Source organism: Alligator mississippiensis, chromosome 4, assembly GCF_030867095.1.
Source record: "Alligator mississippiensis isolate rAllMis1 chromosome 4, rAllMis1, whole genome shotgun sequence".
NCBI lineage: Eukaryota > Metazoa > Chordata > Crocodylia > Alligatoridae > Alligator > Alligator mississippiensis.
The window spans coordinates 159,875,110-159,891,764 of NC_081827.1; the positions used below are offsets into that span (position 1 = coordinate 159,875,110).

At 46.8% G+C, this 16,655-nt stretch overlaps 1 protein-coding gene across 2 annotated transcripts; it reads left to right on the forward strand.

Annotated features, from left to right (window-relative positions):
- The first annotated feature begins 1,811 nt into the window (after window positions 1–1,811).
- On the forward strand, window positions 1,812–10,790 carry LOC132250310 (syncytin-A-like). 2 transcript variants are annotated; one of them, XM_059726890.1, is made up of 2 exons: window positions 1,812–2,436; window positions 8,170–10,790. In XM_059726890.1, the coding sequence occupies exon 2, from the start codon at window positions 8,794–8,796 to the stop codon at window positions 10,276–10,278; it is 1,485 nt and encodes a 494-aa protein (XP_059582873.1). In that variant the 5' UTR covers window positions 1,812–2,436; window positions 8,170–8,793; the 3' UTR covers window positions 10,279–10,790. The 2 variants fall into 2 exon arrangements, with proteins under 2 accessions (XP_059582873.1, XP_059582872.1); XM_059726889.1 differs by having other exon boundaries at window positions 1,813–2,436; window positions 8,186–10,790.
- Window positions 10,791–16,655: the final 5,865 nt, after the last annotated feature.

Below are 16,655 nucleotides of genomic sequence, written 5' to 3' on the forward strand. Positions count from 1 at the left end.
CAATGCCCACCAAGTAAACTATTAGCCTCCCTTAAACAGGAAGGCTACTAGAAAGGCAGCAACTAATTGCTTGGGACAACTAAAGATGTAATAGGGATGGGAGTGAAAGTTAAAGGTTAATAACTAGCATGCCAAGGGGGGACACCAAGCAGAGCACACCACGCATTGCCTACTGGCCCCTGAATGATTCCAGGTAGCCAGTGAACACTGTCCAGCAATACTCTGCCTAGAGACAGGATCAAACCAGGGACAGAAAAGCAGCCTTGTGGTCCCCAGGGGTTCTCCTGGGCGATGCCTCCTACCTGGTGAGATATATCACTAGCTTAGCCAGCACCAGGACAAGTTTGACTAGGAAGTTCTGGGACTTGGTAGGACCATGGATGGAGGGGAGTGCATAAATAAATAGCTAAGAGGAATAGTGCAGCCAGAACTTCAACAAGCGGCAGTGAAGGAGATGCAGCCTGGTACATGCCAGGTAGGTGTGTGCCAGGGTCTCCCTCTGCTCACAGAAGGGGCAGGTGTTGGGGGAATCTGTGAATTGTGCCAGATACACCCTGAAGGCAACAGCTCTGTAGAGGCACCACCAGCTGAGGTCCCCAGTGACTCATGGAATTAGGGTGGAGTCAGATTTGTCCACCAGTAGGGTGGCCATCATACAGGACATTCCGGTTGTCCTCTGTCATCTATTGATAGAGGACATAAAGGCATCCGGTTTCCTATTTTTCTCTGTGCTGGCTTCACTCATGACCTCCCAAAAAACATCTCCATCTGCTGTCCTTGAGGAAAACTATCCCTCTCTCATGCCTGCACCTCCATGCAGGAAAACTGTCCTGTCGCTCTGGCTTACTCCCAGTCAATGCTCCGGTTCCCCTTCCAGTGGTGGGGAAGGGATCTCTGTCCTTCCCGCCTCGTTCTCCCATCCAAAGTCCTTAAGTATCAATTAACAAACTCCCCCTCAGCTCCATCACCGGTCTGTGAATCCTTAATTGGCAATAGACAAGTTTCCTGACCAGCTCCACTGCCAGTCTGTGAGTCCTTAATTGGTAATTAACACATTTCTCGGGCTGCTCCATAACAGGGCCATTGGCTCCCTGTTACACACCTCCCCTTTTAGTCGGAGCTCCCTCATTTTGATCTTCCTGTCTGGGGCATCGCTTCGTGTTTTCTCTGTCCACTTCTCGTTTTTGCTGTAATTCATTCTCATTAGTTGTAGATCCAGACAATAAATCGGCCACTATGTTCTTCTTTCCCTCAAGATATTCTACTGTAAAATGGAAAGGCTGTAACGCAAGGGCCCATTGCATTATCCAGGAGTTATCAGTCTTTGCGGTTTGTAACCACTTCAATGGCGCATGATCTGTAATCAGTACAAACGTCCATCCTAATAAATAATACCTAAACAGTTTGATTCCCCACTGGATAGCCAGGCACTCTTTCTATCATTGAATATCTGGTCTCTGGTTTTGAGAATTTTTTGCTCGCATATACTATCTGTTGTTCCTCACCCTGCCATTTCTGGAACAGGACTGCCCCCATAACACACCCTAATGCATCTGTCTGTAAAAAAAAAAAAAAAAAAAAAAAAAAAAAAGGTTTCCTGAAACCTGGGTGTGTATAGGACTAGTGCCTTGCAGAGTAATTGTTTGGTCTCCTCAAAAACTCTTATTGCGGGTTCCGGCCAGTTTAACAGTTGAGGCCTCCCCTTCGTCATGTCTTTAAGCGGGGCCACTATCTCCGAAAAGTGTTTGATGAACCTCCTATAATCATTTGCGAACCCTAAGAACAACTGCAGTTGTCTTATGGTCCTTGGTAATCTGTAGGCCTTATATGGCCTTGTGGAATCAGAAAAAATATATGCCTTAAACTTTGATTATTTTAGTTATAAGATGACATAACCGCTTTGTGTAGAATTGCTGGCTCGGTACAGTAGAACAGATAAGGGCAAGTGTTTGTTCTTTGTAACTCTTCTGCAAATGCTTCGCTCACCGCGGCCTTGAAGGTAGAAAAAAAAAAAAGTATGTACAAAGTAGATTTCCAGGTGCAAGAAGGAGGTTTGTGAACTAACCCTATCTCCCCCATAATTCCCATCCTGATAACAGCAAAGAAATAATGAAGTAATATTATAGCCGCTTTTCATGCTAATTTCACTATATGATCACGTGAGTTGTAAGCGACTGTTAAAAAGTATATAAGCCTCCTGATTTTGCTCTTGGGGGGGGACCCCTTCCAAGTGCTTGGGAAATCCATGTCACTTTGGAACTCCCCCTACAGCTGTAGTTTCTTTTGAATAAAAGCTTCTGCTGACCTGACCCAAAAGTACTCTGTGTGTGTTTCCACGACAATTCCTGGTGCCGTGACTCGGATCCAGAACACAGGCTGAGGAAGGAGGACCGCAGGCTACCCCCCCCCCGAACCCTGAGGCGCCAAACTTGAGAGGTAAGAGACCTAATTCAAAATCTCTATTGGGGTTTCGGAGGAGGACTGCCTGTAGGCTCCCAACTTGGCCGTGGTAACTGGATCTGAACCTTGTTAAAACAGGTCAGTCTGAACCTTACTGCCGGCTAAAATTTTCTGTCTGGTAAAGGATCCCATTTTGTGTCTGGTAACGTACGTTTTAGGGAGAAACTGTTTGAGGCACCTTCATCCAACAGCACATCGGGCTTGTAGTTAATTAACTAAGGCGGTGTGGGGTAGGAGGTCTGGCTGACTGAATAAATGTGCATGTGTGTGTGTATTTAGAAATATGAGCCACTGACCAGGACTGAGACTACGGTTGGGCTCAGCCGCCCCAATTCTGCCTGACAGGGCAGTTTTGAAAGCAAGGGGGCCCAACTGGAACCTCGTGACCCAGTGGACAGGGCTTATTGAATGAATGTGTGTGTGTATTTAGAAATATGAGCCACTGACCAGGACTGAGACTACGGTTGGGTTCAGCCGCCCCAATTCTGCCTGACAGGGCAGTTTTGAAAGCAAGGGGACCCAACTGGAACCTCGTGACCCAGTGGACAGGGCGTCTGAGTGATTTTGTCTTTTCCAAACCCCTCGTCCCAGTAGCTTCTGCCGAAAGCAGGAGTGAAAGGATCCCTCTAGTGTTTCCCTCCCCATTTCCATTTTATGAGCCGGTGTCGGGTCAGAAGCCTTTTGTCTGGGCAGTGAAAAACTGCGAGGCAAGGCACTGAGCGGCCCGGACATCCTAAATAAGCCTCTCCTACGTCTCCCTGTGTGACTGAAAATGGGAACAAGTCAGTCTAAACAGGTTCCTGTCCCCCCTAAGGGGACTCCGGCGTACTTTATGTACACACACTATTCTCCCGAGACTTGCAAGTACCTGGATAAGTGGAACTGGTATACTAGGGATGATCCTGTGAAACATTTTCCACAGGAAGGAACATTTGATCAGGATAAAATAGTGCACTTGAGAGGGGCGTTAGAGTCCCGTGGATCCAAAACACCACAAAACCAGTGGGACGCGTTCTTTTATTGGTATGATGAAATGTCCAAAAGGCGGACAGAATCTCAAACTAGGAGCCTAAAAGACTCTCAAGAAAAATTAAAACAGCAGTTAAAAGCTGTTCGGGAGAAATTGGCTGCTCCCCCAAATTACACGCTGGCCACCGCTCCAATGTATCCAGCATTGCCCGGGGCGCCCCCACCACCGGAGCCAGCAGAGGATATCCTTGACCTTTGTTCGAACCCGGCTCTCCTGGGACTCCCACATCAGCAACAACCGGTTCAACATCAGGCTGCAGCCCAGGCTAGTGACCCATTAGCTGAAGCTCCTTCAGTAAATCCATCCACGGAGCTTAATAGTCCGGACTCATCCACCATATCTGCCACTCAATCATCACCAGTGTGGCAATTTACTCCTGGGTCACAACCCACCACAGGTGTATTTAGAAGAATGGGAATAGGCATGGAAAGATCTCCCATCAATCTGAGATCCCGAACTGCACAAGTTTACCCCCTAAGACAAATGCCAGGCATTGGCAACGATGGACAAAATATAGTAACTGTGCATGCACCCTGGACTCCAGGTGATCTCTACAATTTAACTCAAAAGTTCCCAAAAATCAGGGAAGACCCAGAAAAATTTCAGGAAGAATTGCAGACTGTTATAAATTGTTATAATCCAACATGGGCTGACATTAATCAGCTCATGCGATCCATTTTGCCCAAGGAGACTATGCTACGTCTGTACGCTGCCTGTACTTGGCCAGATCAAAACCCAGGGATTGGCCAAGACTTTATTGACAAGAGAAATGCTTTGGTTCAGGCAGTTCTCACAATTTGCCCAAAAAAGGCAGACTGGACCAAAATAAATACCTGTAAACAAAACAAAAATGAACACCCCAGTGACTATTTAGAACGCCTCAAACAGGCATTTGAACGATACTCAGGAATGGATAACCCAGTCGGAAATGCTAAACAAGCAATAGTGGCAGCATTCGTCCAGGGACTTAACCCTAAAATTGCTGAGAAAATTCAAACAGTAATTATTGGCTGGGAAACTAAAGATTTGACTGAAGTCCTTGCTGCGGCTAACCATTTTCATAACAAATTGGAACGGTCTAAAGACAGTGCCGAGTTTAAGTTAATGGCCTTACAGATTTCTCAGTTGCAGGGTCCAGGTAGAGGAAGGGGACGAGGACGGGGAAGGGGAGGCCCGGGTAGATTCAGGGGAAGAGATAGATCCTTGAGCCCACAAAACCCAGGCTATGGGAACCAATGTCATTATTGCAAGCAAGAAGGACATTGGAAATCAGAATGCCCCAACCGCCCCGGCCAAGGACCCAGACCCCAGCCCCCACCTCCACTTCCTGTCAATTTTCCCAGTGTTGAATAGGACAGCCTGAGGGACAGTGACATCATTGCTCCTTTGCTTGCTACTGACCAATCTGGTCCGTTTGTTGAATGCCTTATTTCTGGTAAACCTGTCTCCTGTCTGGTCGACACCGGAGCGTCCCGCTCCACACTAAAGGCTGCTGAGTTTCCTTTTCTACCTTATTCTCCTGAAACTGTAAATGCTGTCGGTATAGGCGGACAACCTATCCCACATCCCGTCTCTGAACCTGTCTCCATCTCTATTGGCCCTTTGTCTGAAAATCATGCCTTTCTTCTTAGCCCCTGTGCACCTGTCAACCTTCTTGGTAAGGACTTGCTGTGTAAACTGGGATGCGTGATTTATTGTAGCCCAGATGGTGTTTACCTTGAGGTACCGGAACATAGGGAAACCGAGCTTGTGGCTTTGCTAACCCAGGAGTACTCTGATTCTGACACTTCCTTCTTGCAAGAGGAACTGTTGGCACGAGTACCTCCACAGCTGTGGTCCACCCATGCGAATGAAGTGGGGCACATGCTGAGTGCTGAACCAGTGCGTATCATCCTGAACCCTGCCAAGCCACTTCCTCGTGTCCCGCAGTACCCCATCTCAAAGGAAGCTGAGGAAGGGATCAAGCCTGTCGTTTCCTCACTCCTTGAGCAAGGGATTATTGTCCCAATACGCTCCCCTTGCAACACACCTATCCTACCTGTCAAAAAACCTGGTAAAGATACGTATCGCTTTGTGCAAGATCTTCGAGCTGTAAATGCCGCTGTGTTACCCGCTTTCCCCGTGGTCCCTAACCCTGCCACTATTCTTTCCTGTATCCCTTCAGATGCTACATATTTCACAGTAGTGGATCTTTGTTCTGCTTTTTTCTCTATCCCCGTTCATAAGGATAGCCAGTATCTGTTTGCATTTACTTATCAGGGATTTCAATATACCTGGACAAGACTCCCTCAGGGATATACAGAGTCCCCAACCCTGTTTTCCCAGATCCTAAAAAAAGATTTGGATCCTATCACGTTCAAAGGGGGGTCCACCCTTGTTCAGTACGTTGATGATCTATTGTTAGCCTCGCCCACTTTAGAGGCCTGTGAGCAAGATACTTTGACACTCCTCACAGCTTTAGCTCAGAAAGGCCACAAGGCCTCAAAATCTAAATTGCAGCTCTGCAAGTCTAAGGTACATTATTTAGGGCATGATATCTCAGCAGGAGAACGACACCTTTCCCCTAGTAGAGTTGAAGCTATCCTCAACATTCCCAAACCTATGACTAGAAAACAGATGAGGGGATTCTTAGGTGCAACGGGTTATTGTAGACAGTGGATCCTGGGTTATGCTGCTTTCGCAAAACCCTTGCAAGCATTCACTCATGATACCACCCCGGAACCCCTCCCTTGGACTCCTGAAGCCGAACAAGCATTTGTGGTCCTTAAGCAAGCCCTCACTCTTGCTCCTGCTCTTGGACTTCCTAATTATAAGAAACCCTTTACCTTGTTTTGTCATGAACGGGAAGGAATCGCTTTAGGAGTACTCACTCAGCTGCATGGTGAAAAGCATCGCCCAATTGCATATTACAGCTCTGCCCTTGATCCCGTAGCTGCGGGACTTCCTCCTTGCCTCCGTTCAGTTGCAGCTGCTGCCTTGTTGGTTGAAAAGGCAGATTCTCTAGTTTTGGGACACTCTTTAACCGTTGCAGTTCCACATGCTGTGATGGCCCTTCTGCTCAAGGGCAAAACTCAGCACATTTCCAATTCCCGTCTTACTAAATATGAGAAACTTCTACTGTCAGCTGCAAATGTAACCTTAAATCGCTGTTCAATTCTGAATCCTGCGTCACTTCTGCCTATTGCCTCTGATGGTGAGCCTCATGATTGCCTGTCTATCACAACTCAATTGTTAACCCCTCGAACTGACCTCAAGGACATTCCTATCCCGAACTCTGACCTTGTTTTGTTTGTTGATGGTTCCTGTCTTAGAAATGATGCAGGCAAATTAGTTGCGGGATATGCAGTATGCACTCAGTATGCTGTTTTGGAAGCCTATTCTTTACCCCAAGCTCGTTCTGCTCAAGTTGCTGAACTCATTGCTTTAACACGTGCTTGCATTCTTGCAAAAAATCAAACCACAACCATTTATACTGACTCTAAGTATGCTTTTGGTGTTGTTCATGATTTTGGACAAATCTGGAAACAAAGAGGGTTCCTCACTTCATCAGGGACCCAAATCAGTCATGGTTGTTATGTAAAAGCGCTCTTAGAAGCTGTTCAATTGCCTCTTGCTATTGCTATTGTTAAATGTAAAGCTCATGAGAAACCGTTTGATGATGTCACACGAGGAAATGATCTGGCAGACCGTTCTGCCAGAAATGCGGCCCTTTCTGGCCCACAGGCTCCTAACTCTGTTTTTGTTTGTTTTTCAGCAGACCAGTCTCCTTTGGCTAGCCTTTCAAGTCTGGCCCTTCTTCAAAATCAGGCCCCAAAAAAGGAAATAAATGACTGGCTGCGTGCAGGATGTTCACTGCACCCCGACTCTCTCTGGCGCTCCCCGGACGGCCGCCTGGTGGCGCCTAGAGAGCTTTTGCCACATCTTGCTCGTTTAACCCACTCTGTGGCCCATACGAGCAAAGGAGGAATGATTGCTACAGTACAAAGAAATTGGTTTGCCCCAAATTTTCCTTCCATGGCACAACAGTACTGTAGCTCCTGTCCCATCTGCTTAGCTCACAACATTGGGCAACGGGTAAAAACGACACCCGCAGCCCATCCCCCTCCATGGGGACCGTTTGTAAATCTGCAAATTGATTTTGTGCAGCTACCTAAGTGCTGTTCTTATGAATACATTCTTGTTATTATTGATGTGTTCTCTGGATGGGTGGAAGCCTACCCATGCGTACGTGCTGATTCCATCACTGTAGCAAAGAAATTGCTCAAAGAATTCATCCCTAGATTTGGATTGCCTCTCACAATAGATAGTGACCGTGGCACCCATTTCACAGGACAGATAGTAAAAAACATCTGCCAAGCACTCAACATACAGCAACACCTACACTGTAGTTATCATCCACAGTCAAGTGGTGCTGTAGAACGTAAAAACTCTGATTTAAAAACGCGCATTTCGAAGATTTGTGCTGAAACAGGCCTCAAATGGCCTGATGCACTGCCCATTGCTCTTATGCACATTAGAAACACTGTTAACAGAAAACATGGCCTAACCCCTTATGAAATACTCATGGCACGACCCATGAGGATGCCAGCTACACCACCTGTTGCCCCTCACCAAACAGACCTACAATTAACTGATGAAACTGTACTAAATTATTGCAAGGCATTAATGAAGTATGCCAGGTCTGTTCATTCACAGGTCCAAGAAGCCTTACCTCAACCACCGGATGTTCCCTGTCACAACCTCGAACCAGGGGATTGGATCTATGTAAAGGTCTATCAACGGAAAAACGCACTTCAACCCAGATGGAAAGGACCTTTCCAGGTACTTCTGACCACTAATTCTGCTGTTCGTTGCCAAGGTCACCAAACGTGGACTCACGCCTCGCACTGCAAGAAGGTATCACCTCCATTGGACCCCGAAGCAGCTGTATTCCAACCAAGGTTGGGATCTTTCCCTGAGGCCAAGGACAAAGACCCTCAGGACCTCACTCAGGCAAGTGAGGAGCATCAGGGTGCAAGTGCTAGTAACCTCTCCCCTGCACCCAACACCTCAGCCCAGCCGGATTCATCAGTTGAAGAACGAAGATATCATCTTCGGCCTCGAAGAAAGTGAATGCTCCCATTCGGAAGATCACCACCTCGATCAAGACCAAGAGCCGACATTATCAGTCCTTTAGGTAACTTGAGCCCAGAGGACGAAGAAAGACTTTGGCTGCCATCCTGGGTTTGGCTGGTAGTGTTCTTTTTCTTACTGGTGCTGGTTATGTTTGTTGTTAAGATTCTTTGTCCCTCCTGTATCTAAAAATGGCACTGATATCCTTATATATCACACTTGGGTATCTCAGTATCACCCAAGGGGGGTGGGAGAAAAATTTGTATTTGCAGATCTCCCATGCGGTGGCTCAAGCTGGAAATAAAAGTGACTGCTGGATATGCTCTCACAGCCCAGCACACCTACACCAAGGAATCCCAATGATCGGAGTACCAATATCCCTCCAGCAATGGGGAACAATAAACGGCGGCTTCGTTAGACACTACTCGTTAGCTGCCCATCGATCCGCTCCTAAAGAATGGAGGGCCGCCCCTGCTAACTGGATAATCTCCCCAAGAGTAGAGGCGCCTTTCTGTTACAGATCCAACAACACCGGAGCTTATAATAAAGCCACACCTGTAGGACACTACCCTCATTGCCTAACTACTCTAGATTATAGCCCTAGTAGCACCAGTGGAATCCTGTTGGGTAACGTACCCTCTCTCAATTGTACAGGATTCATGGTCTACAACTTTTCTAAGGAACCTCATGTTGCTCTCATTGCAAACAGATCAGAATTTTACATTCACTCCAATTTTACTTCTTGTAATATATCTCGGTCCAGCAGAATAACAGCTGAACGTGGACCGTCCTATACGATGCATATCAATCGAAAGTGCCGGATAGGGCACAACAACTGCCGAGATTTGAGTACCCTTTCTGCCCCAGGCCTTTACTGGCTCTGCGGAAACAGGGCTCATAAAATCTTGCCCTGGAATTGGGTGGGGGCATGCACTCTTGGACGTGTTATCCCTGGTTTCGAAATGCATAGTGCAATATATCTGGAACAAGTAAAAAATTTCAACCATCACATGAAAAGGGCGGTTAACCCCTTAGCTACCAGAAACACAGGGTTCCATCGATTTGTGAGAACCTTCATACCGTGGCTTGGAGTAAGAGAATTGGAACTAGCCATAATTAACATTTCAGCCACAATGGAAGCTATGGGAAATGCCACTGCGGATGCAATTCAGGCTCTGCAAAAAGAGATCTCCCAGATCTCACAAGTAACTATACAACACCGCATAGCCCTAGATTACCTATTGGTATCCCAGGGAGGAGTATGTGCCTTAGTAAACTCCACCTGTTGTGTCTATGTCAATCAGGACATGCGAATCGAAACTGACATTCGCAAAATCCGAAATCAGTTAAGGGTCCTACATCAAGTGGCCTCAGAAAATACTGACTGGGGTCTAGAAGAAATGTGGTCTTGGCTAACCTCCTGGCTCCCAGATTTCGGGGCCCTTGGCAAGAAAATCCTGTATGGAATATTGTTTGTCTTGATAGTTCTGATAATGTTCTATGTCTTAATGCAACTGATCCTCTGCTGCGTGAAAGCCAGCAGGGGAAGCTTTAGCAAGGCAAGAAAACCCACAGCAGAGTCTAGAATAATGGTGTTACAAAAGTGTGAGCAGATTGAAAGAAAACATGAAAGGCTGCATGATGAAATAGAGGGGCTCATGAGAATGGAAATTTAAGGCTAAAGTGAGACTAAATAGTCTCAAAGGGGGGGGCTGTGGAATCAGAAAAAATATATGCCTTAAACTTTGATTATTTTAGTTATAAGATGACATAACCGCTTTGTGTAGAATTGCTGGCTCGGTACAGTAGAACAGATAAGGGCAAGTGTTTGTTCTTTGTAACTCTTCTGCAAATGCTTCGCTCACCGCGGCCTTGAAGGTAGAAAAAAAAAAAAGTATGTACAAAGTAGATTTCCAGGTGCAAGAAGGAGGTTTGTGAACTAACCCTATCTCCCCCATAATTCCCATCCTGATAACAGCAAAGAAATAATGAAGTAATATTATAGCCGCTTTTCATGCTAATTTCACTATATGATCACGTGAGTTGTAAGCGACTGTTAAAAAGTATATAAGCCTCCTGATTTTGCTCTTGGGGGGGGACCCCTTCCAAGTGCTTGGGAAATCCATGTCACTTTGGAACTCCCCCTACAGCTGTAGTTTCTTTTGAATAAAAGCTTCTGCTGACCTGACCCAAAAGTACTCTGTGTGTGTTTCCACGACAGCCTCTACTTTATCCGCTAGGGGCATTACTCAACCCTGACCTATTTGGAAACCTAGGTATTTGGTCTCCTCCTGCCCCAAGCTACACTTCTTAAGGTGTGCTGTTAGCCCTGCCTTTTAGAGTTCTTGCATGACTGCCCATAAATGCTGGCAATATTGCCTCCCAGTTCTGCGAAAATACTATAATATCACCAATATATGCCGAGCCGTAATTTTGATGAGGAGCCAACGTTTTATCCATCAAGAATTGGAACGCCGCCACCGCCTGTGAAGACCAAACGGCATTCATTTAAATTGAAATAAACCCCACAGGGTCCCAAAGGCAGTTTTTTCTTTATCTCTATCATTCGTAGGTATTTGCCAGTAACCTTTTGTCAGGTCCAAGGTTGATATATACTTGGCCTGACCAATTTTTTCCATCATTTCTTCTATCTGTGGCATAGGGCATGTATTGAAAGTCACTACTTCATTTACCTTTCTAAAATCTACACAAACTCATATGGTGCTGTCTGTCTTTAGCACTGTCACCAGCGGGCTCCACCATGGGCTCCTGGACTCTTCTATAATCCCTGCCTCCAACACCCGTGTGATCTCATGTCTCACTGTGTCCCAAAAATGTTGGGGTAACCTCCTCTGGTGGTCTCTTACCACGCACCCTTCTGGTATCCTAATATCGTGTACTACCCCCTTTGTTCTCATGGGTTTGGCTTTGAATACATCGGAGAATTCCAATATCAGTCACGTTACTTCTTCCCTCTGGCCCACTTACAGTTTGTCACCTACCTGGGGTTCTCCTGGTTCAAATGCCGCTATCCTCGGATCCCCCACCTCATCCAAATCTCCTACGTCCTCTTTCATCAACCATGCCTCTCTACCATTCCATTTCTTTAACAAGTTAATGTGGTAGTTTGGCTTCCTCCTGACTGGTTTGGTCCTTTGGACCTCATAATTCACTGGCCCCAATTGTATAGTCACCTGGAATGGGCCTTGCCACCAGGACAGTAATTTATGGCTGTTGTCTGGCAACAACACTCGAACCCAATCTCCCACTTGTAAATATCTACTAGCATGGGTATCGTAATTTAGTTTTTGTCTTTGTTGGCTCAGTTCCAGGTTCTCCTGTGCCACTGCTTGGACCCTTTCTAACCGTTCTTGAAAATCGCACGCGAACTGGGGCTGTTTCATTCTTTTGGGGTGTCCCTCAGACCACCCCTCACATATAATATTGGGCAGACCCCTTGGCTTATGTCCGTAGACTAGTGCAAACAGGGTGCACCCTGTAGAGGCCTGAGGGGCCTCTGATCGCAAACAATAGCAGGGGCAACAGAGACTCTTACTTTCGTGAATCTTCCTGAATGCATGGCTGTAGCATACCCTTCAAAGTTCTATTAAACCTCTCAACTAGTCCATCCATCTGGAGATGATAAACTGAGGTTCTGAGATCTTTTATCTTTAGAATCTTACACACTCCCTTCGGCACTCCCGACATAAATGTCTTTCCTTGATCTGTTAGAATTCCTTGGGGAATCCCCAGTCTAGATACCCACTTTATTAATTGCTCTGCTACCTTAGGTGCCGTAACATTTTTTAATGATATCGCTTCTGGGAAACGTGTCGTGTAATCTACCATAACTAGCACATACTGATACCCTGCCACACTCTTTGGGAACGGTCCCTCAATATGCAGGGCTATCCTCTTAAAAGGACGTTCTGCCTAGGGCATCGTTATTAACGGGACTCTCAATGATAACAGGACTCTCGCAGGTTTATGACTTGATACCCTCTGACACTCTGCACATTCCTCACAATATCTCTCTACTATCTTATAGATACTGGGCCAAAAAAAACGCTGTTTCAATCGTGCCTCTGTTTTATCCCAGCCCAAATGGTCCTCCATGGGTAGCGTGTGTGCTGCTTCCAACAACTGCAACCAATATTTCCTTGGTACTAAGATCTGTGCCACCTCCTCTCCTCCCTTGCCTGTGTCCACCTGGTGCAAGATCCCATTTCTTACCTCAAACTGGGGCAGCACCTCTGCCAACTTGGACCTAAGTACCTCGTCTTCCCTCTTGGCTAGGTTTTCTTCATAGATGTTTTGAAACAGCAGCTCCTGCTGTTGGTATTCTCTAAAATGGCCTTTTCCTTTTATATCCTCCAAATCTGTTCCAGTTTCTTCTGTCCCATCTGTCTCTGGTGCTATAACCTTTGCCCTAGCCAAGATTTCTTCGGCCTGCCTCACATAACTTTGGCTCCTAAGTTCCCCCATAGCTTTCACGATGACCTCTTGCAAATGAGGCCCGTCTGTTTTTAACAGCATAGGGCAAGGGAGTGACTCAGCCAGACCCACTGCAATTTCTTCTGTTTGGTTCAATACCATTAACTTCAACCTCTTCCTCTGATAGGTGTATGAAGCTCTGTGTATACAGACCATACTAACAGGTGTCGTTGATTCCCCCATGTCTGGTGTCACTAAATCTGCCCTTAACATTGTTTGGGTGCATTCTGTGTCAACAATAGCGGGCACCACTAGATCCCCTATTTTCACTTCCACAGTAGGCTTTGCCTTGCACCATGGCCCTTTGTGTCTCCCAAAACTGCAGTCCATCCACTCTTCATGAGGAAACTCATGGGTCCCTTCATTCTCTCCTCTTTTGTTACAGTACCTTGCTATGTGCCCCCTTTCTTCGCACCTAAAACACACCACCTCTCTTGAGTCTCAGCTTCTCATTTCTTTAACACTTAGCCTTCCTCCTTCATTCCACCACCCTTTAGTACGGTTCTCAGCCCGGGCTGGGGGTCCTGTATTCTCTATCCTTTCCTTCTTTGCTGGCTTGTGGTCGAATTCAGTGTTGGTATGATCTTCCACTGCACTTAAGGCCTCAGCTAGGGACCAGGGCTGATGCCATTTCACCCATTTCTGGTTGTTTACTTCCAAGTTCCTCACAAACTGCTCCAGCACTACTAAGTCTACCACCTCTTTGGTGGTTTTACTGTCTGGCTGTATCCACCGGGTGGCTGCGTCCTTTTAAAATCTGAGCTAATACCCTGGGCCGCAACTCTTCCAGCTTTTTCTTTGCCCTAAATTTCTGCCTGTAGGTTTCAGGGGAAATGTCTAGCCTATATAATATAGCCTCTTTCACTTTCCCATAACACCTTGCCTCTTTTTGTGATAGGGCCCTGTGTGCCGCCTGTGCTGGCTTGGTCAATAATGGGCCTAATTGTATCACCCACTCCTTTCTGTCTTGTCCTACTGCTGTAGCGAATCTTTCAAAGCCTTTCAGAACTGCCTCTACGTCATCTGATGCTGTCATTTTCGCCAGCCTAGTCCCCTCCACCCCATTGTGAATGGCTATGGTTTGGGCCTCTAGCTTTTCACTCAGCTCTTGCTGTCACAACAATATCATTATCCTGGTTTCTGCCTCTTGAGCCCTTACCCTCACTAGTTCTTCCATTTGGGCCTGTTGCCCTTGTAATATTCTGACTCTGAGTTTATGGGCCTGTTGCCAGTCCACTGGTGGCTGTGTCCATGCTCATTGTCTCCATTCCAACTTCAGGTTTCCCAGCCAATGCACCAAAACTCTGTGAGCGGGATTCCTGGATCAATCAAAGAGACATGTTTGCTTCTGCTTCCCGTGCCTCTGCTCGTTCTTGCCTGCCATGACTTGATGGGAGTAAAAAATGTAAAAGCACACAGGTGGAAAGCTTCTGGTTTTAATAAATGCTACAATATGCCGCTCCCTGTACTGCCGCTATCCCATACAGCTGACATGGGTTCAGGGTCCTGCTGGTATAACACTGGTATAATGTGTTTATGTAAGCTTGGTCACACATCCGAATATCCAGTAGATAAAAACTGCAGCTCTTGCCGCCCTCTACCACAGATAAATGGCCCCTTGCGGTGCCAATGCCACGTGCTGTGGCTTGTAATCCTCTCTTCTCTCTCCCCTGTCTGGGAGTAGCAGGATTCTAATAGTAAGATACTTGGGACATTGTATATACATCTGGTCCCTGTCTTATTCATTCATAGACTTTCATAGATTTCATAGACATTAGGGCTGGAAGGGACCTTGGAAGATCATCGAGTCCAGCCCCCTGCCCAAAGGGCAGGAAGTCAGTTGGGGTCATAGGATCCCAGCAAGATAAGCATCCAGTTTGCTCTTGAAGGTGTTCAATGTAGGCGCTTGAACCACCTCTGGTGGCAGGCTGTTCCAGACCTTGGGGGCTCGGACAGTAAATAAATTCTTCCTTATGTCCAGCCTGAAACGGTCTTGTAGTAGTTTATGACCATTCGACCTAGTTGTCATCCCTTGGGGCGCTCTGGTGAACAAACGTTCCCCCAGATACTGGTGGTCACCCCTGATAAACTTATAGGTGGCCATCAGATCGCCCCTGAGCCTGCACTTTTCCAGGCTAAAGAGCCCCAGGGCTCTCAGCCTGTCATCGTAGGGTCTGCTTCCCTGACCTCTGATCATGTGCGTGGCTCTTCTCTGGACTCTCTCAAGCTTCTCCACATCCTTTTTGAATTGTGGAGCCCAAAACTGGACGCAGTACTCCAGCTGCGGCCTCACCAAGGCCGAGTACAAGGGGAGAATGACGTCCCGGGATTTGCTTGAGAAGCATCTATGGATGCAAGCTAGCGTTTTGGTCGCTTTACTAGCTGCAGCATCGCACTGCAGGCTCATGTTCATCTTGTGGTCAATGATGACCCCCAAGTCTCTTTCTTGCGTAGTGCTAGCCAACATAGCAAAATTCAAAATCTCTAAGTAACATTGTGTACCTGTCCTGGAGATAGCCGTGCTGGCTTCACTCACAACGTCCCAAAAACATCTCCATCTGCCTCCTTTGAGGTAAACTACCCTTCTCTCATGCCTGTGCCTCCATGCAGGAAAACTGCCCCATCACTCTGGCTTACCCTCAGCCAATGCTCCGGTTCCCCTTCCGGGGGGGGAGGGGCCTCTGTCCTTCCCCCCTCGTTCTCTTATCCAAAGTCCTTAAGTATCAATTAACAAACTCCCAGTTGGCTCCACCACTGGTCTGTGAATCCTTAATTGGCAATAGACAAGTTTCCTGATCGGCTCCACTGCCGGTCTGTGAGTCCTTAATTGGTAATTAACACGTTTCTTGGGCTGCTCTGTATCAGGGCCACTGGCTCCCTGTCACATTATGAACTTGTTACCTTTGGTGAAACCTGCCCAGAAACTAGACCTAAAGCACATGCTCTTTCCTGAAGTTATTCGCAGGAAAGTGAGATGTGAGTGATAGCTCCCTTTGTGAAATGCACTGAGAGATGATTGGATGAAGGAATGAGAATGTATTGGTTGAATGATTGACAAGTGTGAAAGAAACCTGGTTGGTCAGAGTGAATGGGGTGACTGGTCAAGATAAAAAGGGAGCTGACCAGTGCTCCATGTGGCAGTGGGTTTCGGGTGTGGGATGCTTGGTGTTGCTTGTGTGGAAATTGTGCTAAAGTGTGACTGAGGGGAGCCTGAGCAAAGAAGCTCTTTAAATCAAGCGAGGATGCTCTTGAGGTTGAGCAGGGAGGCTCTCTTCCCTTTTAAGCTTTTGTTTCTTGATTTGTAAATGAGTGGTTCTTGTGTGAGTTGAATGTATGTGTGTATAACAGCTAGTCCTGGTGGTTGGATGTTTGTGGTGGCTGTATCTGTGTTTCTTTTTGTTCTGTTAGCCCTGGTTATAGCCTTGTCTAGCTTCTGGGGCAACAAGAGAGCTAATAACTGAGCATGTGGGGGGCCTGCTTGGCAACACCGCCACTACTGGCAGGCAAAGTAGTTATCCTGGCAGAGATTTTGGTAATCAGATGAGGGAGGATGTTCCCC

Excerpts from the sequence above, each read along its gene's own strand:
- LOC132250310 (XM_059726890.1), top strand. The coding sequence starts at position 8,794 with ATGGCACTGATATCCTTATATATCACACTTGGGTATCTCAGTATCACC.